Source organism: Salvia hispanica, chromosome 2 (genome assembly GCF_023119035.1).
Source record: "Salvia hispanica cultivar TCC Black 2014 chromosome 2, UniMelb_Shisp_WGS_1.0, whole genome shotgun sequence".
Taxonomy (NCBI): Eukaryota; Viridiplantae; Streptophyta; class Magnoliopsida; order Lamiales; family Lamiaceae; genus Salvia; species Salvia hispanica.
This window is the reverse complement of record NC_062966.1, coordinates 18,201,099-18,222,641: the sequence shown is the minus strand read 5'-3', so window position 1 is coordinate 18,222,641 and position 21,543 is coordinate 18,201,099. Positions and strand designations below refer to the sequence as shown.

The 21,543-nt window shown below is 38.4% G+C and overlaps 5 protein-coding genes across 5 annotated transcripts; 3 read left to right on the top strand and 2 right to left on the bottom strand.

The window, feature by feature from the left end:
* The first annotated feature begins 7,434 nt into the window (after positions 1-7,434).
* LOC125205543 (UDP-glycosyltransferase 74B1) lies at positions 7,435-9,077 on the top strand. The gene is made up of 2 exons (XM_048104560.1): positions 7,435-8,129; positions 8,224-9,077. The coding sequence occupies exons 1-2, from the start codon at positions 7,479-7,481 to the stop codon at positions 8,953-8,955; spliced, it is 1,383 nt and encodes a 460-aa protein (XP_047960517.1). The 5' UTR covers positions 7,435-7,478; the 3' UTR covers positions 8,956-9,077.
* On the bottom strand, positions 9,049-12,439 carry LOC125205542 (DEAD-box ATP-dependent RNA helicase 22). Its single transcript, XM_048104558.1, has 8 exons — positions 12,078-12,439; positions 11,429-11,704; positions 11,226-11,348; positions 10,706-11,139; positions 10,120-10,444; positions 9,762-9,914; positions 9,544-9,595; positions 9,049-9,434 (listed from the first exon to the last, which is right to left on the bottom strand). The coding sequence occupies exons 1-8, from the start codon at positions 12,390-12,392 to the stop codon at positions 9,382-9,384; spliced, it is 1,731 nt and encodes a 576-aa protein (XP_047960515.1). The 5' UTR covers positions 12,393-12,439; the 3' UTR covers positions 9,049-9,381.
* A 153-nt stretch (positions 12,440-12,592) lies between these two features.
* On the top strand, positions 12,593-16,844 carry LOC125205001 (DNA polymerase lambda). Its single transcript, XM_048103778.1, has 14 exons — positions 12,593-12,733; positions 12,797-12,934; positions 13,314-13,664; positions 13,830-13,923; positions 14,024-14,154; positions 14,301-14,363; positions 14,627-14,806; positions 14,889-14,942; positions 15,325-15,413; positions 15,670-15,760; positions 15,851-15,931; positions 16,122-16,189; positions 16,337-16,421; positions 16,625-16,844. Exons 1-14 carry the CDS (start codon positions 12,623-12,625, stop codon positions 16,721-16,723), a joined length of 1,635 nt encoding a protein of 544 aa, XP_047959735.1. The 5' UTR covers positions 12,593-12,622; the 3' UTR covers positions 16,724-16,844.
* Positions 16,845-18,107: 1,263 nt separating this feature from the next.
* On the top strand, positions 18,108-19,559 carry LOC125205004 (protein PLASTID REDOX INSENSITIVE 2, chloroplastic). Its single transcript, XM_048103785.1, has 3 exons — positions 18,108-18,407; positions 18,504-18,599; positions 19,193-19,559. The coding sequence occupies exons 1-3, from the start codon at positions 18,180-18,182 to the stop codon at positions 19,376-19,378; spliced, it is 510 nt and encodes a 169-aa protein (XP_047959742.1). The 5' UTR covers positions 18,108-18,179; the 3' UTR covers positions 19,379-19,559.
* On the bottom strand, positions 19,503-21,049 carry LOC125205003 (uncharacterized protein YuxK). Its single transcript, XM_048103784.1, has 3 exons — positions 20,456-21,049; positions 19,990-20,157; positions 19,503-19,915 (listed from the first exon to the last, which is right to left on the bottom strand). Exons 1-3 carry the CDS (start codon positions 20,664-20,666, stop codon positions 19,689-19,691), a joined length of 606 nt encoding a protein of 201 aa, XP_047959741.1. The 5' UTR covers positions 20,667-21,049; the 3' UTR covers positions 19,503-19,688.
* Between the last annotated feature and the right edge of the window lie 494 nt (positions 21,050-21,543).

The following is a 21,543-nucleotide window of genomic DNA, read 5'->3' as shown; positions in this document are numbered from 1 at the left end:
TTTCAATACTATTCTTTATTTTCCAAAATTTTGTAGTTTCTTTTAATTCTTATTTTTGGATGTTAATTTTTGGAGTAGGTTCTTAACTCATCTATTTAATACGTATTTTATAGATATATAATTAATATTTTTTAGAAAATATTATACTCCTTGTTAGCTTAATTCTTTACTTTATTAAATTTTAATTTCTATAAATTCATAATTTCAGGAACGTTACAATTGAACATCGATAAAAAAAAAAGAAAAAACATATTCTTACTGATCTGTTTAATATTTTATAGCTATATGGCTAATGTTTTACTTTTGCTTTATAAAATATTAGTGTTTTTGGCTCAATTCACTATATCATGCAACAAATTAAAATCTTATACTTATACTCATACTTCGTATGATACTATATTAATACAGATTGAGTTTGCGGTTTTCATTTTAATTATTTAGATTCCAAAATTATGATTTATTTAATTTCTTAAATTTTAGAATGTTAGAATCAAGCTCGATGAATAATAATCACATATTTTTAACTCATTTATATTTTAAAGATATATAGTTAATACTTTTTCTTTTTATAAAACTTGATTCTAACATTCTAAAATTTAAGAAATTAAATAAATCATAATTTTGGAATCTAAATAATTAAAATGAAAACCGCAAACTCAATCTGTATTAATATAGTATCATACGAAGTATGAGTATAAGTATAAGATTTTAATTTGTTGCATGATATAGTGAATTGAGCCAAAAACACTAATATTTTATAAAGCAAAAAAACATTAGCCATATAGCTATAAAATATTAAACAGATCAGTAAGAATATGTTTTTTCTTTTTTTTTTATCGATGTTCAATTGTAACGTTCCTGAAATTATGAATTTATAGAAATTAAAATTTAATAAAGTAAAGAATTAAGCTAACAAGGAGTATAATATTTTCTAAAAAATATTAATTATATATCTATAAAATACGTATTAAATAGATGAGTTAAGAACATACTCCAAAAATTAACATCCAAAAATAAGAATTAAAAGAAACTACAAAATTTTGGAAAGTAAAGAATAGTATTGAAATTATGAAATTCTTAAAATCAAAATTGTAAACTTAATGAGTATTTCATATATCTTGTAAATTGTTGCATGTTACAATTAAAAGAGCTAAGAACTCTAATATTCTATAAAGATAAATAGAAAATATTTATTGATCTTTAAAAGATTAAATAAATAAGTTATGAACATGCGATTATTTATTCATTAGGGTTCAACATAATCTTTCAAAACCATAAACACTAAACTCAATTAGTAATATTACACCATATATTACATTTAATTTATTGCATGTTTTAGTGGGACGAACGAAAAAGGAAATTCGGCTTATTTCTATGGGACATAGGGAGTATTGTATAAAGAACAAGAAGCACTCCCAGAAGGTGAACTCCTTATACTGCCCCTCCACGGGGAACTGACTCGCGGCTATCCTCCGGGCGTCCTCCTCGGTCTGCCCACTCTTGAGCTGACGGAGGGCGTTGGCGTACAAGTTCGCAAAACGGCCCACCGCGGCCCTGGTGCGTCCCCAATTCCCTTCCGACCTCCTCGTGTCAGTCCTTCCCCCGCGGGGCGTGGGCCTCCTATAGGCAGCCCCGATTCGCTCACATGCCGACGACCACCGCTGTTCGCAACTGGCCGCCGTGACACCTCCACCCACCCCCGGCCACCCCGACGTGATTTTCGGGCCCTCCGTCCACTTCCTCCGGCCGGGGTGTGGTCAACAGCGGGCTGCGATGACTCGCCGACTGCCACCTTGCCCTTCCCCTTGGCCTTCTTCTTCGGCGCGGCCCGCCTCGCCGGACAGTATCCGGATCATCGAGATCGATCCCCTGCCATGTCATGCAACGACGTAAGGTCATCGCGTGAACTGCGGCTTCCGCTTGGGGTCGAAGTGCGAGACGAAGCCGTCAAAAATCAAGAGATGGCCGATATACCGGGTCCTCCCCAGAATCCCCGCCTCGTAATCCCCGTATCCCGGGATATACCATGCCGACCCCCGCCCGCCCGCCACATCATCCCATCACCTCGCCGCAAGATCATCTCGTCGCTGCATCCGGCATACCCTCTCTATCCGGCGCGATCGCTCACGCTTCGTCGCTCACATCCCCACGCATACCGGTGATCCCACCGCATACCCCGGCGCGCACCAGCCATCATCCCCATCATCTCGATTCCAAGGATGTTAAATCCCGGCCCATTCTGCCCTATCCGCATCCCACACCGTGGGAACAGAGCCACTCGCCGCCGGCCGGACTATTCTTAAAATCAAAACAATACACTTATTTAGTTACTATATTAGTAGTATCAACTTTTAATTTGTTGGATGTTATGGTGAATTGAGCTAAAAACTCTACTATTTTATAAACATTCTTGTGAATAAAAAATGACGAAATTAATAAGTTTATTGATATTGAAAATTACAATTTAATTATAGTAGTAATTATTTTTTTAAATCATATATTAGTATAAATCTGATTATTGGCACTTCAATAGTATTGTATAGCAAATTTTTAATATTACATCATAACGCTAATTATTTGTTACTATTAAATTATTTAAATCAAAATTTATACGGTAGTAATATTTTTTTTATCATATAAATCTGATTATTGACACTTCAATAGTATTGGATAACAATTTTTTAGTACTTCATAACGCTAATTATTTGTTACTATTAAATTATTTAAATTTAGATTTAAAAAGAATAATTTGATGAGAGACCTGATATTGTTCATTTGCTACCAAATAGATCTTTATTTAATATTTTAAAATTTTGAAGATATATTTTTTTAAAATAAATGCAATAAAAAAATATATTATTCAATCATATTTTAAAAAATTGTATGCAATATGAAAAAAGGTAACATGGACGATATTTCTGAAGTCGCTTATATCAAAACTCTATTTATATATGCTATACTCATGTACGATGAATAACTGAACCACAAGGATAGTTTGATTCAGTTTTTTTTTTATTTTAATGCACAATTTATATCTTAATATGTACTTTTCATTGATTATAGAATTTGTTATGTAGATATTGATAAAATAGCAAATAGCTAGGTATATATGTTTAATGTATATGACGGAGTAAGACTGCAGAAGCGGAAGCATATTTCTTGTCACACACTAGAATTGTACCAAACAATTTTTTTTTGTAATTCAATAAAAAAAAAAAAAAATTTGCCTGACTAAATTATATAAGAATAAAAAAAGAACTATTAGTAAATTGGAAGTTATCAATTATGATAAACATTAAGAGAGTTCGAATATTAAAGAACAATAGAAACATTATTTTGAAAGAAATAATGAGTTTTAATTGAAAACACATTGATTATTTTAATCGATAGAGGAGTAAGAATTGGAGTATTTGATATGGAGATATAATTCGATGAGATAGATTTAATTGATGGAATAGGAGTAAGTATTAGATATGGAGATTTAACTTGATGAGCTAGAGTTAATCGATGGAGTATGAGGATTAGATATGGTGAATTAATTTGATGAGATACTTAAATGTTAAGATTAATGTTTTATTAGAATGTAAAATATAATAAGGGTAATATAGTAAGTAAACAATATGAATAATAGTAAAACCGGTTAATATAAAATCGGTTCGGTCTGATTAAAAAGTTAAGGGCATTACGTACGTAGAAATTCTCTACGGAAATCATTTCCCTTTTTTATATACGTATATGAAATTAAAGGATGCTAGCTGTTAGCTGTTGATTTTTGCTCTAGTTGATAAAGCCCTCGAGATTACATCTCTGCTTTCAGCTCATTATTCGTATTCTTGTACTCCTACATTATTTTTCTCTTGTATGTACTGAATAAATCCATTTTCATATATTTTCATTCTACTTTTCTAAAAATACACTTTCTTTATACTAGAGATGCAGACTAATTTATTTAAAACAGTAACACATTCGTATCTCATGTTGATTTATGTAGCTTCAAGATGCGTGTCAAAAATCAAATTGAAACTGAACTGAAGTTACACCTATGACTATGAACACGGTATTGAAAAGCTGAACGTCTACTTTTTAAAAAATGGACTTATAGTTTTAACATTCAGTTTGATTTTGGATTTTAAAAATAGAAATAGATTTACTGGTTGATAAACAATTCACATTTTTCAAATGTAATTTTGGCACGGTTCTGGACTTAATAGACCAATTCATGCACACCCTTATTTGTAGTGCAAGTAAAAATTGGATGAATCGTATCAACTCTACCTTATTGTTTATTGCTATTTTTTTATACACATCCTAATGTTTAATTTTGTTTCATTGTTTCTCTTATATAAAAAAATATTGTATTCTCATAAGTTATTAGGCAATCATGTTTAAATTTTTGTTTCGAGGGTGCACTTCTTAGTCTTCTCTCGGTTGCCTCTTGTTTTAGCTTGTTTGTTTTAGTTTAAGGTATTATGTTTTCCTGTCCTTGTCGGACTAATTTTTGTTCTTAACTGTGTTCCTTTGTTCACCGATTATAGAGCGGTTCGAGTCTTTTCTCTTTAATAACAAAAAATACTACTTGAACTTAAGATTAATTGCACTTGGACATCCTAACTACTATCAGTCGGTCATTATCTTAGTAGTAGTAGTTTCGTTTAGGAGTTCAAATATAATATACTAGTAAGTAGTAGTTTCGTTTAGGAGTTCAAATAATTATTTGTCACACTTTCCATTTGCCAGCGGTTGGATTACAAATAACTACTACTACTACTACTATGTTAAGACAATTTCATGTGCGTCATTGCTGACGTAACCGCGCTGACGTTGAGGAATGACGTCACTATGCTATTAGCGGATATTCCGACCTAAACTCGTGGCGTGTCTATTTGGTCATGGGTCCAAAAACAGCATGAGCTTTGTGTGTTGTACTTAATTATTCCCTTCTTTATCACTTTCCAAGATTTTTTTCTAAAGCAAAATGCTTTGTGTGGTTTTTAGGTAATAGCATAAGTTTAGCATCGAAAAATGGAGAGGATAAAATGATCACCAGATTCAATACTAGTGTCTAGTAGTAAAAGTTTTCTCCTCTGATGCCATAAACCATAAAACAACTTTTGATAAACCATAAAACAACTTTTGACTAGAATATATTATATTGTATTGAAATTGTGTCGGAGAGTTTGAGTTTGTACAATATATAAGTTTGCATTTTATCACTGGTCATCTCATATATATTGAATATATTGAACTAAGCATATGTCATGGTATTTTATAACCACATATCATACATAGTTTTTAAAAAATAAAAAGTTTTTATATAAAACCTGAACTCACCAACTTTTTGCAGTCGAAACTTAATATTAATTAAATTAAAACTATTACTCCCTCCGCCTCACATTAGAACTCACTTTAATTTTTCTGCAATATCCTTTTAATATTATTACCTCTTATTTTACTATTTCTCCACTTTAACTATTTAATAGTACTTCATAATTTTTATAAAACGGATGCAGGAAAGTCAAAGTGACTCCTAAGAGCATCTCCAATGGTACTTCCCGTGAGAATCGGCCAAATGAGTTTCTCCCTCGCCACGTCGTGAAAGAAACACTAAAAATCCACTCCGTACATCGATTTAGGCCTATGATAGTGCCAGTATTAATAAAAATAATTCAAAAAATACTACATTTACGGAATTAAATTTACGAGACATATACGGGAAAATTCATTAATTGCATTTAAAAAAGGTACATAGATTAAAAAAATTACATTTAAAAAGGTACATAATAAAGAAAAAAAACTATCGCCGTGCAATCCTCCGTGCCCACAATTCTTCAATTATATCCTTTTGGAGTTGAATATGAGCATCCACTTGGCGCATGTTGGCAAATTCCTTGAGGCGGCCGGCTTCATCGAGAGGTACCCCACGTCGTATACTAGGGGTGGCCGTTCCGTGGCTTGGACAAGGCTTCATCGTCATTGGCCCAACTAGTCAGTTGTATGCCTTCGTCTTCAACGATCATGTTGTGCAGGATAATGCAAGCGTACATTATCTGGGAAACGCATCCGACATCCCACAAACGCGTTGGACCCTTAATTGCCGCCCATCGAGACCGGAGCACACCAAATGCGCGCTCCACGTCCTTAACGCGCCAACTCCCGTCGTTCACGCAAAGTAGGCCTTCCTTTCATCACTTGTTTGCCCGATCGTCTTCACAAAGACCGGCCATCGAGGGTATATCCCATCCGCCAAGTAGTAGCCCATATCATGCCGGTTGCCGTTGGCCACAAATGAGACGGCTGGACCGACGCCCTGGCACTTCTCGTTGAAGAGGGGAGACGAGTTCGGGACGTTAAGGTCGTTGTTCGACCCGGCTACTCCTAAAATACGCATGCCAGATCCACAGCCGGCTACGGCCTCGAGGATTATCGTGGGATTCTTTGACTTGTAGCCGGTAATCAGCTTTCCAGGCAATCGGACAGTTCTTCCACTCCCCATGTGCATACAATCTATGTTGCCTAACATCCCGCAGGGAACCCATGCTTCTCCCCGTGCATCTGCATCAAATTCTGACAATCTTCGGGAGTAGGGCTTCGAAGGTACTGCTCACCGAAAACGTTTATCACGCCCCCACAGAAATCCTTCAGACATTCCAGGGCCGTCGACTCACCGATGTAGAGGTACTCATCCTACATGTCTGTCGCGCCTCGGAGATGCTCTAATGTGGGACAAAAGGAGTATGATTGTTGCATCGCTAAGTCCGTAAAAAGTAATACAAATATTTAGCTTATAAAATATGATTGAACTGAGTGACTTCTCTTTGACAACTGATTTAATGGTGTAACTTACAATAATTTTAAAATTTTAAAAACTTTTCTGAATAATATTTTTGAGCAAAGGAAACCTGATAAACGAAATGAGAATGTCATGGATACATCGCATTAATTAAAATTCAATCAAATTTTAAGTTAGTTACTAAATTATAGTAAGAGTAATTACTTAAAAATGATTTAACAATTATTTACATGTATAACATAGAATGAGTTATTAAATAGCATTTCATTTAGTTTTCCTCAATCCCAATTTAAAAGTTTCAATTGAAATGTAAGTTAAATTTTTATGAACATGAATTAATTTTATAATAAAATAAGGTTAATGAAATGCGAGAATCCTGAAGTGGGCAGGGGGAGTATTTCCTTTCTCAGACTGAATTACTTATTGAGTCGATTTGTCAACAGTTATAATTTCATTGAAATGACATACTCCTCATTGCAGTTTATACAATTACAGGTAATATTCCATGCAGCACTATGACACGTTTCGGCATCAAAAGTGAACTCAAAAATAGAAGGTATAGAAGAGGTCGGCAGTATGCAATAAATGAAAATGGTTTAGTCGGTGTGATGGCATTGGCGCCTATAAATAAAGATGAAAGCCGATCATCCCTCTCACCAAGGCCCAAGCCAAATACAAACCCCCCAAAATGGAGACATCTAACCACCAATTAGCTCACGTCATAGTCATCCCGTATCCCAGCCAAGGCCACATCAACCCCCTCCTCCAATTCGCCAAGCGCCTCGCCGCCAAGGGCGTCCGTGCCACCCTCGCCACCACCGCCAACACCATGCAGTCCATCCACGCCTCCGCCGCCGTCGCCGTCGCCCCGATCTCCGACGGCTTCGACGGCACCGACTTCGCCAAAGCGGGCAAGCAAGGCGACTACCTCACCTCAATCCGAGACCACGGCTCCAAATCCCTAGCCAAACTCCTCCACTCCTACAAATCCGCCGGTTCCCCCGTTACTTGCGTCATCTACGACGCCTTCTTCCCCTGGGCGCTCGACGTCGCCCACCGCCACGGCGCCATGGCCGCGGCCTTCTTCACCAACTCCGCCGCCGTCTGCGCCATCTTCAGCCACATCTGCGGCGGCACGATTACGCTGCCGGTGAATGTCCATCATGATGCGCCTCTGATTTTGCCCGGACTGCCGCCTTTGAACGCCTGCGACGTCCCCACCTTCATCAGGAACCCTAGTAGCTACCCTGCTTACTTAGCTATGAAATTGAGCCAGTTTTCCAATCTCCAAAATGCCGATTTCGTCTTCGCCAACACTTTCCACCAACTAGAACGACAGGTACTTGCATTCTAATTAGATTTAGTGCAAATCGGTGTGTGTAGATTGAATTAACCATAACTAATTGGTATGGTTTGTGTGTTGACAAAAAAAGGAGGTGAAAAGCGCGGAGAAGAATTGGCCGGCGAAGCTGGTGGGGCCGATGGTGCCGTCGGCGTATCTGGATGGGCGAATCGAAGGGGACAAGGGGTACGGCGCGAGCCTATGGAAGCCGCTAAGCGAGCAATGCGCGGCCTGGCTCAACACCAAGCCACGCGAATCGGTGATCTACGTCTCATTCGGGAGCATGGTTTCGCTGACGTCCAAACAGATGGAGGAGATGGCGTGGGCGGTGAAGTCGAGCGCCTCCTACTTCCTCTGGGTGGTCAGGGAGACCGAGCGCGAAAAGCTCCCGGCTGGATTCGCAGAGTCCGTAAAGGGGAAGGGGCTGATCGTGTCGTGGTGCAATCAGCTGGAGATGCTGGCACATCCGGCGATTGGCTGCTTTGTGACGCACTGTGGGTGGAACTCGACTCTGGAGGGGCTGGCGCTGGGGGTGCCGATGGTGGCGCTGCCCCAGTGGTCGGACCAGGTGACGGATGCCAAGTTCATAGAGGAGATATGGGGGGTGGGGGTTAGGGCTAAGGAGGATGAGTTTGGGGTTGCTGGGAGAGAGGAGCTGCTTTATTGTTTCAAAGAGGTGATGGAAGGAGAGAGTAGAGTGAAGATGAGGAGCAATGCAAGGAAATGGAGGGAGCTGGCTATTGAAGCAACTGATGAAGGGGGTACCTCAGACACTGCCATTAATGAATTTGTCATGAAATTGAAGATTGCTGTACAAAACTAGAGACAGACAGACAGACAGTGAAAGCACTACTAAATGACCAAACTTTGGGTGCTTCATTTATTTCAATAAATAATACACTCTCTTAAGATACTATTTAAATGGAATCAAAAGTTACTTATTAATTTGTTGTCACTTTTCCAACAAGCCCATATTGTAATGCTATCATAATTCATACACAACAGTGAGAAAAAAGAATATGAACTTGCTTGGTATGATCCACCGCGATGGCCTTTCCTTCTCTCACAAGAATGAAAGAGGGAACTAAAACACACTGAATTAGAGGGAGTAACTGCAAGCACAGCCTACATATGGTGAGATGGTGCCCATTTTTTGACTTAGGGCTCTCGATAACCCTGGGGAGGGATGGCTTTACAATCTTTTCAAGACATCAAGGGCTTTATACAGCTGCTCTAGACACCAAGTAGCCTACGCTGGGATTGGCCGCGACACTGATGATGCACCATCTCGCTGAGCTAAACCTGATGTGAAGAGGAATTTGCTTTAGTGTTGAAAAATATACTTAAAAAAAAAGATATTGCTCCTTCACTTTGTTGTCAATGTGATCACAAGATGAATATGGTAAGTTACCTCTCTTCTTGAGCTTTTTCCGGAAGCTTCTCTTTCTACTAAATGCCTTCTCCTGCAACCATACGAAAGCTGGTTACTGCAGTCTAAGATGGGAATATTACAGTACCAAACTATTTTCATTATTTGAAATCCATTTGATGTTTAGATCAAGCAAGGGTTGTGGATGGACCATATCACAGTTTCTTATCACATCAATAGCAGTAAGTTGTAAAAATTACCACAGGCATACTAAGTTCCTCAGCCTGACGAACTGAAGCAACGAGCTCCCGATTTGATTCTGTATAAAGACTTGTGACAAGGCCAGGCTGACCAGCTCTGGCTGTTCTTCCAACTCTGTGCAAAAAGTCTACAGCAGAACTAGCAAACTCTGCCTACAACGAAATAAATATGGCAAGATCAGGCTAAAGTAAAGAATCACATTGATTACAGAAATTAAATCGCATTGAATATCTTACATGGCTAGATGGAATTAACAGAATCACATTAATTAGTGTGTAACAGAAATTACCACCAGTTTGAAACAAATATCAAACATTGGCTTTAAAACATATAAAGTGAACAAGTTGAAAGAGACACCTGAATAACATGTGACACATTTGGTACGTCAAGTCCACGAGCAGCAGCATCAGTGCATACAAAAACACCACCATTCTGCTGGAAATCAACCAGATTCTCTGTCCTCTCCTCCAGAGAGATGTCTCTATGATACCGTACACACCTAATACCAGCTCCCACCAAAATGTTAGCAACAGCTTCAGCAGCTTCAACAGTGTTGGCAAACACCATGGTCCAAACTACTCCAGAGGAAGAATCCGTATTGGTTTTATATCCATTTTTTACAGCATTTATCAGCACATCTACCTGTGTATCTACGTTCACTTCAATCCACTTTTGCTCCAACCTACAGGAGAAAGATTGTAATGAACAGGTGAACTAGCAGGCAAATTTAAGGCTACATTGAATTCATATCTCAGAATAAAATAAAGCAATGAAAGGAGGCATGATATAGGTTCTTAATCACAGGGCAAACAATGCATTTCTTAATCCATTGGAACAGTATTTGAATTGTAGAATCGGTAGTGCTAGTATTTTAAAGTGGATTAGATAAAAATAAAATAAGACACTGAATCAACTGAGTGACAATTAGTTAAGAGAAAAAAACCTTGGATTATGGTGATGGAGATAACTCCCATTAACCCAGTTTGCCTCTGGAAACATCCGCTTCAACGTTCCTCCAGCAGTCCTCTTTCCATTCAGAGGAAGGGTGGCTGCTACAAAAATGTATTGCTTACTCCGTTCATATATTTTCCTCACTCTCATCCAGTCTTTCCAGGTTCTTTTCCTGGGCTCGGTGTTAGGCTCGTCAATAGTTTTCTCATCACCATCTTCAGCTTCCTCCAAGTCAAAATCTTCCGGAAAATCTTCTTCTTCTTCTGTATCAGAAGCATCCGCGGAAACAGACAAAGGATCCTGAGCCCCGGCATCTGCATCTTTGAACCTAGATAACTGCTTCTCATCAAAACGAAGCATATTTATGAGACGAATCACTTGGTTCTGGAAACTCCCACAGAGCAGCAAGTCTGCTTCATCAAATACCTAAATGCATATCGGCATAGATAACTAATTTAGCGAACTTGGATACTATAGCAATGTTAAGTCCACAATCAACAACTGAAAATTACCACATATTTTACGCCTCGTATAAAATCAGTACGTTTACGCCTTTCTGGGTCGATGGCATAAAGATAGTTTAGAAGTGCTACTGGCGTCGACACTATTATATCAGGATCTTTAACTATCAACCCCTGCAGCCAGTAGATCATCAATAAGCATCTGGAGGCCAAATGCTACATAAGAGAAACTGTTTGCCACAACCACCATGTACCTGACGGCCACAAACAGCTGCCGCTTTTAGAAGTGGCTCTCCTGCACCATCAAGGAGGGAATTCGCCATGCGAACCACTTGCTCACAAAGCATTACATTAGGGCATAGAACAAGAGAAACATGTTGATGCCTTTTCAGTTTCGGATCGTGCAATGCATCCAAGTTGCTGTATACTTTATGAATTATAGGAACTAAGTAGCCATGAGTTTTACCACTCCCTGTCTCTGCTGCAACCACCACATCATCTCCAGAGAGAATGGCTGGAACACAGGCCGCCTGAATCCCAACTAATATGTTAACTCCCCCACGATTTAACAGTATCCCCGCGTAGCAAGTATAGAATATACACAAAAAAGCATTATATTTGCAGAAAACTAAGGCGATTTTGTTTCAAGGTTTCATCATTATTGTATGTGTTGTGAATATTAATTATGATCTCTAGAAAGAAAGCCAATATGTGTTGTGTAAATTGATTAAGATTTCTAACTAATAAGAGTTACATTCAATCCTATGTCTAAATCAGTGAGCAATTCCAACTCCACCAACGAAAAAAACCAAAACTTTAAACATCCCAGAAAGGAAAAATGTAAAGAAGAAACAAATTGAAGGAAATGATTAACCAAAACCCAAAAACTAGAGAGGTACTAACCTGGACTAAAGACGGTCTAGGGAGCCCAACATTAGCGAGAGCGCGTGAGATGGAATCGGAGACGCCGAGAGAAGTCCAGGAAACGCCTTCCTCTGCCAAAAACGTGTCGGCGGCGCTGCCGTTTTCGTCGTCGGCGTTTGTGGCGAAGCCCCGGAGTTTATGGGACTTGAGCTGGCGATAACTGCTGAGACTGGAAAAATAGGGCGGTGGGAGTGATAGTAAAGAGAGGTTGCTCGCCGGAAATGAGAAAATCCTCGGCGAGTGTAATGAAATTCTGCAAGTATTTAGCGCTGAAATTGAACGCTGCAGAAGCATTTTCTCTCCGGATGACGATTGATGGGTTTTGCTTGGGTTTTACAGTGTTATATTTTTCCCTTTTCTTTTTACAAGGGTTGAAAACTTGAAATTGCTGGGCTGAAATTGGGCCCCAAGCTTGTTCTTTTGAGGATTTGACCGTTATACCCTTCTCTGTTTCCGTTTACAGCAAGCTTCAATCTTCAAGTGAACGACTTCTTCCAGAGCGAAAAAAGCTAACCACAAACAAAATGGCGCCAAAGGCTAAGAAGAAATCATCTCCGCCGTCTGATCCTAACGGGATATTTTCTGGAATCTCCGTCTTCCTTATTGAAACCGGAGTTCAAGCGCGTCGCCTTCAGGTTTTCTCCACTTTCTTTTAGTTGCCCAAATTTTTACTTTTGAAGACGTCGCTAGTTTTTTAGATTTGGAAGCAAAAGCTGGAGCAGTTGGGGGCTAAGATTGAGGACATTTTCTCCAAAAGGGTTACACACATTTTTGCCGCGAACTCGGATTCGCTTCTCAAAAAAGTTGGTGCCCAGAATCTGAAGCGATTCAAAGGAGTAAGTGTGTGATTATCGCTTAAACTCTTCTGTATCCGATGCTTGCTGTGCAATTGATGGGTTAATTGTTTTGTTTCGATGGTGATTGCTTGCTGTAAATTGCAATTGCAAAGAATTTGTCAGTGTTTGTTGTTTGTGTGGCCATAATTTTATGATTGTTTGTTGTTTGTTGTTTGCAATTGCTTGTTTTCTTAGTTTAGGTCGCATGCAGTTACATTTTTTCCAGAAATGACTGTTTAGTATTTGTAACACTTTAGTATTTCCTGCTGCTTTTAAGTTGTTTATGTAAATACTTTAAGATGATGATATGATCTTATAGTTTTGTTTCTGCATTTACTCGTCTGATTAACTTGGGTATGATTTGATGGGCCCTGAACAGAAAATTTTGAACTATCAGTGGATAGAGGACTGCTTGAAATCAGGAGAAAAGGTGTCTGAAGATTCATATGTTTTCTCGGAGGACGCTGCCGAGGATTATGCTAGCAAGGCTAGTGACAAGAATCTGAAGCATACCGATGCAAATTTAAGTAATGAAGACCAATTGCCATCAAAGAAGATCAAGACCTGTTCCAATTCTAAAACAGTTGAATCTGAAGAAAGGCCTAGGCTTTCAGTGGAATCTGCTATATATTATTATTCAAAATGTGATAATGCTAGCAGTCTGTCTCAATCGTCTGGCCCTATAAGCCCACAAGTCACCAGTCTGAGTTTGGATAGTGTAAATAGAGACGTAAGTTCTTGACATTCTGTCCTGTGTCTGTGCGTGGGATTTGCTTGCCATTGTGTTGCTTTCTTTTACATGAACATTTGGAAGAGACAATAATTCTGTTATAATGAGAAAAACACAGAAGATACTGTTTCTTTTTTATGTAACCATTGTTTCATTCGTAATCAGGTTTCCTCATGCGATGCATCGTCATTGTATAGCCCTCCTGATATGAACAGGAATATAACCGAGATATTTGGAAAGCTTATCGACATTTACAGAGGTTAAGATTATTCGTCAGACAGTGTTTGTCACCAGTGAATGATTTTTCTAGTATATTTTAAAGCTGACTTTATTACCTATGCTTCATGACACTATGACAGCTCTAGGTGAAGATCGTAGGTCATTTAGTTATTACAAGGCTATTCCAGTTATTGAAAAATTGCCTTTCAAAATTGAAAGTGCAGACCAGGTCAAACATTTACCTGGTATTGGAAAGTCTCTCCAGGATCATGTAAGCACTTTTGTCATCATGTTGATATCTTACTCATTTTCTCTTCTGTCTGATTTTGAGCCATCTTATCTGAGATTAAGAGATAATTGATAGCTTATTTCTTGGCTATAGCCTTATTTTGGTGATCCTCAACTGCATAATCACAGATTCAGGAAATAGTGAATACTGGAAGGCTATCCAAATTGGAGCACTTTGAGAAGGATGAGAAGGTAACACATTTTTTCCTGAAACATGGCAGAGAGGTTCCAAAATGTTCTGCTGTATTTTGGCTTCGTTGGATGTGCAGGAAAACAGATTTGCTAATTGGTTTTCATGTCAGTACAGAAAAAGGATGCAATAAGTGCATATTAACACAGTTTTCCTTTAGGGATTAGGATTCTAGACTGCAAAGACCATAGGTTTCTTCCTACATTCCAAACCAATGATCATTGCTTATTCTGCCAGATACTAGTATGATCTTATTTCTTCTCAGGTACGCTCAATCAGTTTATTTGGAGAAGTATGGGGCATTGGACCTACAACTGCATCAAAACTTTATGATAAAGGACACAGAACCCTAGATGATCTTGAAAATGAGGAATCATTAACTAATGCCCAAAGGTTAGGCTTAAAATACTTTGATGACATCAAGACCAGGATTCCGCGCCACGAGGTTGGCTCTCTGTCTTTTTAAATTAGTTTATCAATATTTCCATTCAAAGAACGTGATATTATCCTTATTATTCACCATTTAGGTTCAGGAGATGGAGAGTCTTTTAAAGAAAATTGCAGAAGAGATATTGCCCGGGGTGAGAGAATCTCAGCTGCTGATTTAACTTTGAAAGCTCACAGTTATGTGCTAAATGGGATTTATAAGAAAAAGCGCAGTCTCAATTTTCCTCTTGAGTAGTTTTTGAACGCCAACTAGGGATACACTCAACGTGTACCAGTGAAATTTAGGCCACCATCACCAAGTTGGTTAATTTTTTTTAATGAGACATTAGATGCAGATATGCTTGCTGCGGTTTCATATTGTTTTCTGATATCATTCCCACAGGTCAATTTTTTGATGCAATTATCAAGTTTAGTTTTGCCTTCTTAGTCACACCAGTCAAATCTGGAAGAAGTTTAGGAGTTAATATGTGACAACTCCTCTCAAATCTTTTTTCTCGTGGTCCTATGTTTCCACAGGCAGACATTGTTTGTGGAGGATCATACAGACGTGGGAAGGCTTCTTGTGGGGATATGGATATTGTGATCACACACCCTGATGGGAAAAGGTGATGTATCACAATTACTATATAGCTTCAGTATATTGTTTGTATTGGCTTCGTATATTGAACTAATTATTTGTAGTTCCTTGAGCTATTTCTTTCATTTGAAATGGAAATGGGGAAGGAAAAGGAATTTTAGTAAAGCATATTCATCTCTAGTAATTTCTATTTGAAATTAAGGGGAGGATAATTCTGTATACGTTATCATATACTCTTTTTAGCTTTTTCATGAACAGACAGACTCAGTCTTCTTCGTCTCCAGTCATATAGGTTTTCTTACAAAATATGTAGAGCGTCTCAAGGATATTAACTTCTTAAGAGAGGATTTGGTCTTCAGTATTCACAGTGAGGAGGTAATTTTGTTTCATTTTCCGCATCTGTTAATAGTTTGGAAAACTACCTAATATGAAGGATTCTCATTTGGATTTCATCTGTGAGCTCAGGGTACAGATTCTGGAGTGGATACATATTTTGGTCTTTGCACCTATCCTGGTCGAGAGTTGCGACATCGCATAGATTTGAAGGTGTGTTGATGTTTTGCATCAAAAACAGGATACTATTCCAATGAACTATATAAAATGCTTACCAGAAACGATTGAGGTCATCATGTATAAGTATTTACCCAAGACTCTTTATCTTATTTTGCTGATTAAGAAATGATCACATAAAATAACCATGGAGATTCTGCATCCTAATTTTGTTTCTCGTCTGTAGGTTTACCCAAGGGATATATATGCATTTGGATTAATAGCATGGACAGGGAACGATGTGCTGAACAGGAGGTGTGCCCATTTGCAAATTATTTAGTGCCATGTTCGAAAAGCTTAGGGCCTTTCGTTCTGCCTAGAGTTGGTTATATTTTTATGTGGTGGTGCTGAACTCTCCTCTTTATTTTACTACAATTGTTGGTTTTGATTATGTTTGAACAGGCTGAGAATATTAGCAGAATCAAAGGGATTCAGGCTTGATGACACAGGATTGTTCCCTGCAACTCATAGTTCAGGGGAAAAAAGGGTATGATATTGTCATCATTTTCTATACATGGCATCTGGTTTGAGTGATAAGACATGATTGATAAAATAATCCAACTTAATAAATGTTTGATTTGCATAGATAACTAGGCTCACATCTAATCACCCAAACTAGACGACCCTTATATATATAGTGTGGTGAATTGTGAAAATACTACTAATATACTAATAATGTTTTGAATTCAGGGAAGCAAAGGCAGCGCAAGTTTGAAGTTTGCAACTGAAAAACAAGTGTTTGATTTCCTTGGGTTCCCATGGCTGGAGCCCAATCAAAGGAATTTATGAAATTCTATGCTAACCACTCTAATTATCAATGTAAACCATTTGTATGTATGTACAGATGTTGAATCTTCCGATTTTGTGTTTCGTCGGTTTAAACATTTGTGTATAAGTAATCTTATAGTAATATACTTGTCGCGTCGCATTTTTGTAATTCATTTAAATTTGAGTTGTGTTTTTCTATTCAAATCCTCAAACTACTCCCTCCGTCCGCGAATAGGAGTCCTGTTTTTCTATTTTAGTCCGTCCGCGAATAGAAGTTCCGGTTCACTTTTACCATAAATGGTAATAGAGTCTCACCTTCCACTAATTCATTTCATTCCCATTTAATTTAAAACTAATATATACAAGTGGGACCTGTATTCCACTAACTATTTTCCATCCACTTTTCTTAACATTTCTTTCGAGCATCCACAATGGGTGCCCGATTTCACGCCCGATCAGTCGAGATCGGGCTCGGGCGTCGTCCAGGCACCCACTGCAGGCGTCGGGCGCGCCCGACAACGACCGAGAGATCGGTCGCCACGATCTCGAGCCCGATCGGGCATCCACTGCGGCCTCGCGCCCGAGCCCGATCCATGCATTTTTTGCTTTTTTTTTTAAAAAAAAATTCTTGAAACCCTAATTCAACCCAATACAAAATTAAGTCCTAAAACAGAAACATGCTATGCAGCGTCGACCCCCGTTCGGCTAGCGGCAAACTATACGAATTCAAGGCATACTAATAGTAGTTTTTTTTAGCTAAGTATGATGTAGTTTTTTTTTTAATTAAGTAATGTAGTTTTTTTTAATTAAGTAATGTATTTTATTTTTTTTTTGCATTTGTGGTGTTTAATACTCCCTTCGTCCCCCATTAGCAGTCACAGTTTGACCAGGCACGGGTTTTAAGAAATGTAAAGAAAAGTTGGTTGAAAAAGTTAGTGGAATGTGGGACCCACTTTTTTATATTGATTTTATAATAAAATGTGAGTGGAGTGAGTTAGTGGAATGTGGGACCTACTACCATTTATGGTAAAAATAAAGTGTGACTCTTAATTGGGGACGAACCGAAATGGAAAAATGTGACTCTTAATCGGAGACGGAGGGAGTATAATATATTTTGGTATTGTAGTAATTAAAAATAAAATAAAATACAAAATAAAATTGAAATGAAAAATGGATAATAGATAGGGCATTTAATAGGGCTCCACCATTGCATAAAAATAAGGCGTGCTGATGTGGCAATCACTGGGGCATCCACTGTGGATGCTCTAAAACCTGTGCTGATAACAAATGGGACTCCTAATGGCGGACGGTGGGAGGTGGGAGCATATCTTCATAATTGTATAAAATGACTATTTTGCCCTGCGACGAAAAATGTTACTACTAATACAATATTCAGGAATGTGCAGATAAACCCTTAGATACTGAAGAAATAGAGAAACCAAAACCCCAGTTTATTCGAAGCGGTGAAGATAAGAGAATGGCTTGTGGCATATGTAGAGCAGCAGCAGCTCCCGCTCCCTCACTTGTTGCCTCTTTCCTCCCGCCGTCAAATCTCTTATTTTCCATTAATTTGGCTTCCTCATCCACTACCAAGTCCAAACCTAAAACTCCTCCTCTGCTTCTCAAGACCACCAAATCAAACCTCATTTGCAGAGCTGAAAAGGAGTACAAATTCCCCGACCCAATTCCCGAATTCGCTGAATCCGTCAGCTTTATTCTTTTCCCTTTTTACTTGCTTCGTCCGCCTTTTATGTTTTGCAATTTCAGTTGTCTGATAATGAATCTCTCTCTCTTTCGCCAGGAGACTGAAAAGTTTAAGTCCCATTTGCAGAAGAAGTTGGCCAAGAAAGATATGTTTGGAGATTCCCTAGATGAAGTTGTTGGAGTCTGTACTGAGGTACTTCCCCCAATCTCTTTACTTCTCTTTCAATAATGAATTGGGATTTCAATGCTAATTTTATCATGCTGTATTAGCAAATTAGGACTAATAGGGAGGATTTAACTTGCAGCGTTAATGCATATTCTTGATGATTGTTTGCTGTTGTAATGTTGAATTTTAGAAAGCGGTTTTCTTAGGGGGTGTTCGATTGGCAAGACTAAATCTCATGATTAAATATGTATCATGTTTGGTTCATAAGATTAACCCCCACAACTTAATCCTAGATGGATAGTCTCATGATAATTAGTCATAGCCTCTCTCCTCCAACTAAAATAATCCTACAACTTAATTCTAGATCAATAGTCTCATGATTATTAGTCATGGCAACCGAACGCCACCTTGGGATATACTAGTAGAATTGTGGAGTAGTATTTCACTCTTTGAAAGTTCAGTTGGTGGTTGGGATGGAGTTCAAATAATGGTTGACTTAAAAACAGAGGATTATATTCATGCTGAACATCAGATATCAGAAATCTATATTCAAAACATCTATTTTTGTTTGTATGAAGACTGTTGCAACCGCTGAATGTGTAGTGTTTCACTTGTAATAGATATTCGATAACTTCTTGCACTCCGAGTATGGTGGTCCAGGAACACTCTTGGTGCTTCCTTTCATTGATATGGCGGATACCATCAACGAAAAGGGCTTGCCCGGAGGACCGCAGGCTGCCCGAGCAGCCATAAAATGGGCACAAGCTCATGTAGACAAAGACTGGAAAGAATGGACTAGCACCTAGAATTCAAATCTTATTTGTAGAATAGTTAGCCAAAAAGTGAAGTTATCCTACAGCATAGAACGCCTCAACTTATGTCAATCCAACTATATTTGTACTATTTGAGAAATGAAAGTAGTTCAGAATATCTAGAAACATTGATTTATTTCATCTAAATTCAAGAACCATCATATTGAAGATGCTAGCATGATCAGCTCCCTTGTGACGGTTTCAAATTTCACTAAACATCAAACCAAAAACACCACACACACAAGGTTGTGGAATTGTGTCCAGTGGAAGAACAACATATTCACATTATGTCCCAAAAGGAGCCTCATTCTTGTTTGGATTTGCTGCGCTCCAGAAGCTCTTCCCAGTCGACAAAGCGTTCGAGCAGCTCAATTTCGTTGAGGACCAGGCAGTCATCTCCTTTTCCGTACCAGTCATAGCGCCGCTTTGCCACATAGTCATAGACAGCATCCCTCAACGGAGCCGGAATAACCATGAGAGAACTCAAGGCAGAGTAAGGCAGGGGCAAGTATGAGCAAACCCTTAAAGCAGCTGCACACAAAAAAAGTATCATCAGCCAACATTATGCTTCATTTGATGCTACTTGGCTGTGGACAAGCGATTACCAGCAGAGCCTTGGTGGTATGAATTGGGGCCCTCAACGAACAGGAAGCGACGAAGAACGTCTTTACGCTTCACTCTGCATAGGCTCAAGTAAGGTTCAGCTGCTTTTGATTGCACACAACAGAAACTTATTTTCCTATCCTTGTCGGCCTTTATGATCCATTTCACTCCTACAATATTGATAGAATTCAAGGGAAATATTGCTTCAGAAAATGAAATACACTCACCAGAAAGAACATAGCACATGCTAATTTTGAGATTCTTAGGGTTTAGGGAAAATGTACAACGAAACCTCTCTACATGCGCGATTAAACGATGAAACAGCACAAATATCACCGAAATGTAGAAAAACACACAGATAAACCCCCAAAATCGAGAGAAAGAAGGGGAAAATCTGGAATTATAAGACGCAACAAAATAATAAGCATAGATCAGAGACTGCATAGCTATATTTCGACAAAAATGTACCGGCGTGACAAAGGTGGCAAACGCCGTCGTACAGGACCACACGACGCTCAATGTTGACCGGCAGCGTGGCAACCAGGGTTGGCGCGGCATGGTCAAGTAGCTCCGCCGGAGGTGCACGCGTCGCATAGCCGCGATAGCTAAACGGCTCCGAAAATGCAGTGGAGCAGGTTCGGGTTAGGGTGAGAGCCGGTCGCCTCAACAGCGCCGCCATCACTTGATTTTGGATGTTGAGAGAGAAACCGTCGTCCCTATTATGCTTTCTTACGCTCCAAGGCGGTGCACTTTTTATACTCCTACTGCCTCGCACGCAAGTAGGGCCCAACTCCAACAAATTCGACAAGAAACGTATTTTCTATATCTTCTCACTCAAATCAAATACTGCTACTACTATAACACTCCCTCTCTAAACTCTTACTAATAATTTTTCAGATTTCATCTTTCTTGCCTGGTTATTAACGTTTGCATATGTATGATTTAAAATTACTATATTATCATTTCATGAAATAAACACTACCTCCATCCAAATCAAAAGTTTTTACATATTTTAACACATACTCCTTGATAAAGTAAAAATTGAAGAAATTAAAGTGATTAAAATATTATTAGTACAAAATAAAACTCATTATAGATGAAAAATTTATCATAAATAGATAAAGACTAATTTTAATAAACTATCCAAAAAAAAGAAAAAATAATTATTTTCATGGACAAAAGTTGTAAAATGATTTAAAACCTTGCAATAATCGAAAAGGTTCAAACGAAATACAAACAGTACTGAAACAGTGGTTTAATCCAATTTTCTCCATAACAAATATATGTGACAAGTACCATAAATTTAGACACCAAACACCAATTTATGTTTACCAAAACAAATAAAGAGTATTAGAGTAGTGGTATGCAAATAATATTTTTAAAAAAAATAGAAAATCAAAATTGAAGACATGTACGGCACTCTCTATCTTGACCGCGAAACTGAGGGAGACAAGAGCTGGTTGTTGATACCATTATTTTGTGATATGTGCAGCTGTTAACTTGGTGAGAAGCATTACTTGAGCCAATCACCTCGGCCAGCTGCATACAAACTATTC

What these genes read in the sequence shown, in the direction of transcription:
- LOC125205543 (XM_048104560.1), top strand. Translation starts at nt 7,479, where the DNA reads ATGGAGACATCTAACCACCAATTAGCTCACGTCATAGTCATCCCGTAT. An exon ending in TCCACCAACTAGAACGACAG is followed by an intron (nt 8,130 to 8,223) that starts GTACTTGCATTC and finishes TGACAAAAAAAG; the next exon opens with GAGGTGAAAAGCGCGGAGAA.
- LOC125205542 (XM_048104558.1), bottom strand. Translation starts at nt 12,392, where the DNA reads ATGCTTCTGCAGCGTTCAATTTCAGCGCTAAATACTTGCAGAATTTCA. An exon ending in CTCCATCACCATAATCCAAG is followed by an intron (nt 10,445 to 10,705) that starts GTTTTTTTCTCT and finishes TTTCTCCTGTAG; the next exon opens with GTTGGAGCAAAAGTGGATTG. An exon ending in ATGTGTCACATGTTATTCAG is followed by an intron (nt 9,915 to 10,119) that starts GTGTCTCTTTCA and finishes ATTTCGTTGTAG; the next exon opens with GCAGAGTTTGCTAGTTCTGC.
- LOC125205001 (XM_048103778.1), top strand. Translation starts at nt 12,623, where the DNA reads ATGGCGCCAAAGGCTAAGAAGAAATCATCTCCGCCGTCTGATCCTAAC. An exon ending in ACACACCCTGATGGGAAAAG is followed by an intron (nt 15,414 to 15,669) that starts GTGATGTATCAC and finishes CTTCGTCTCCAG; the next exon opens with TCATATAGGTTTTCTTACAA. An exon ending in ATAGTTCAGGGGAAAAAAGG is followed by an intron (nt 16,422 to 16,624) that starts GTATGATATTGT and finishes TTTTGAATTCAG; the next exon opens with GGAAGCAAAGGCAGCGCAAG.
- LOC125205004 (XM_048103785.1), top strand. Translation starts at nt 18,180, where the DNA reads ATGGCTTGTGGCATATGTAGAGCAGCAGCAGCTCCCGCTCCCTCACTT. An exon ending in TTCCCGAATTCGCTGAATCC is followed by an intron (nt 18,408 to 18,503) that starts GTCAGCTTTATT and finishes CTCTTTCGCCAG; the next exon opens with GAGACTGAAAAGTTTAAGTC. An exon ending in TTGTTGGAGTCTGTACTGAG is followed by an intron (nt 18,600 to 19,192) that starts GTACTTCCCCCA and finishes CACTTGTAATAG; the next exon opens with ATATTCGATAACTTCTTGCA.
- LOC125205003 (XM_048103784.1), bottom strand. Translation starts at nt 20,666, where the DNA reads ATGGCGGCGCTGTTGAGGCGACCGGCTCTCACCCTAACCCGAACCTGC. An exon ending in TTGCCACCTTTGTCACGCCG is followed by an intron (nt 20,158 to 20,455) that starts GTACATTTTTGT and finishes TCAATATTGTAG; the next exon opens with GAGTGAAATGGATCATAAAG. An exon ending in ATACCACCAAGGCTCTGCTG is followed by an intron (nt 19,916 to 19,989) that starts GTAATCGCTTGT and finishes TTTTGTGTGCAG; the next exon opens with CTGCTTTAAGGGTTTGCTCA.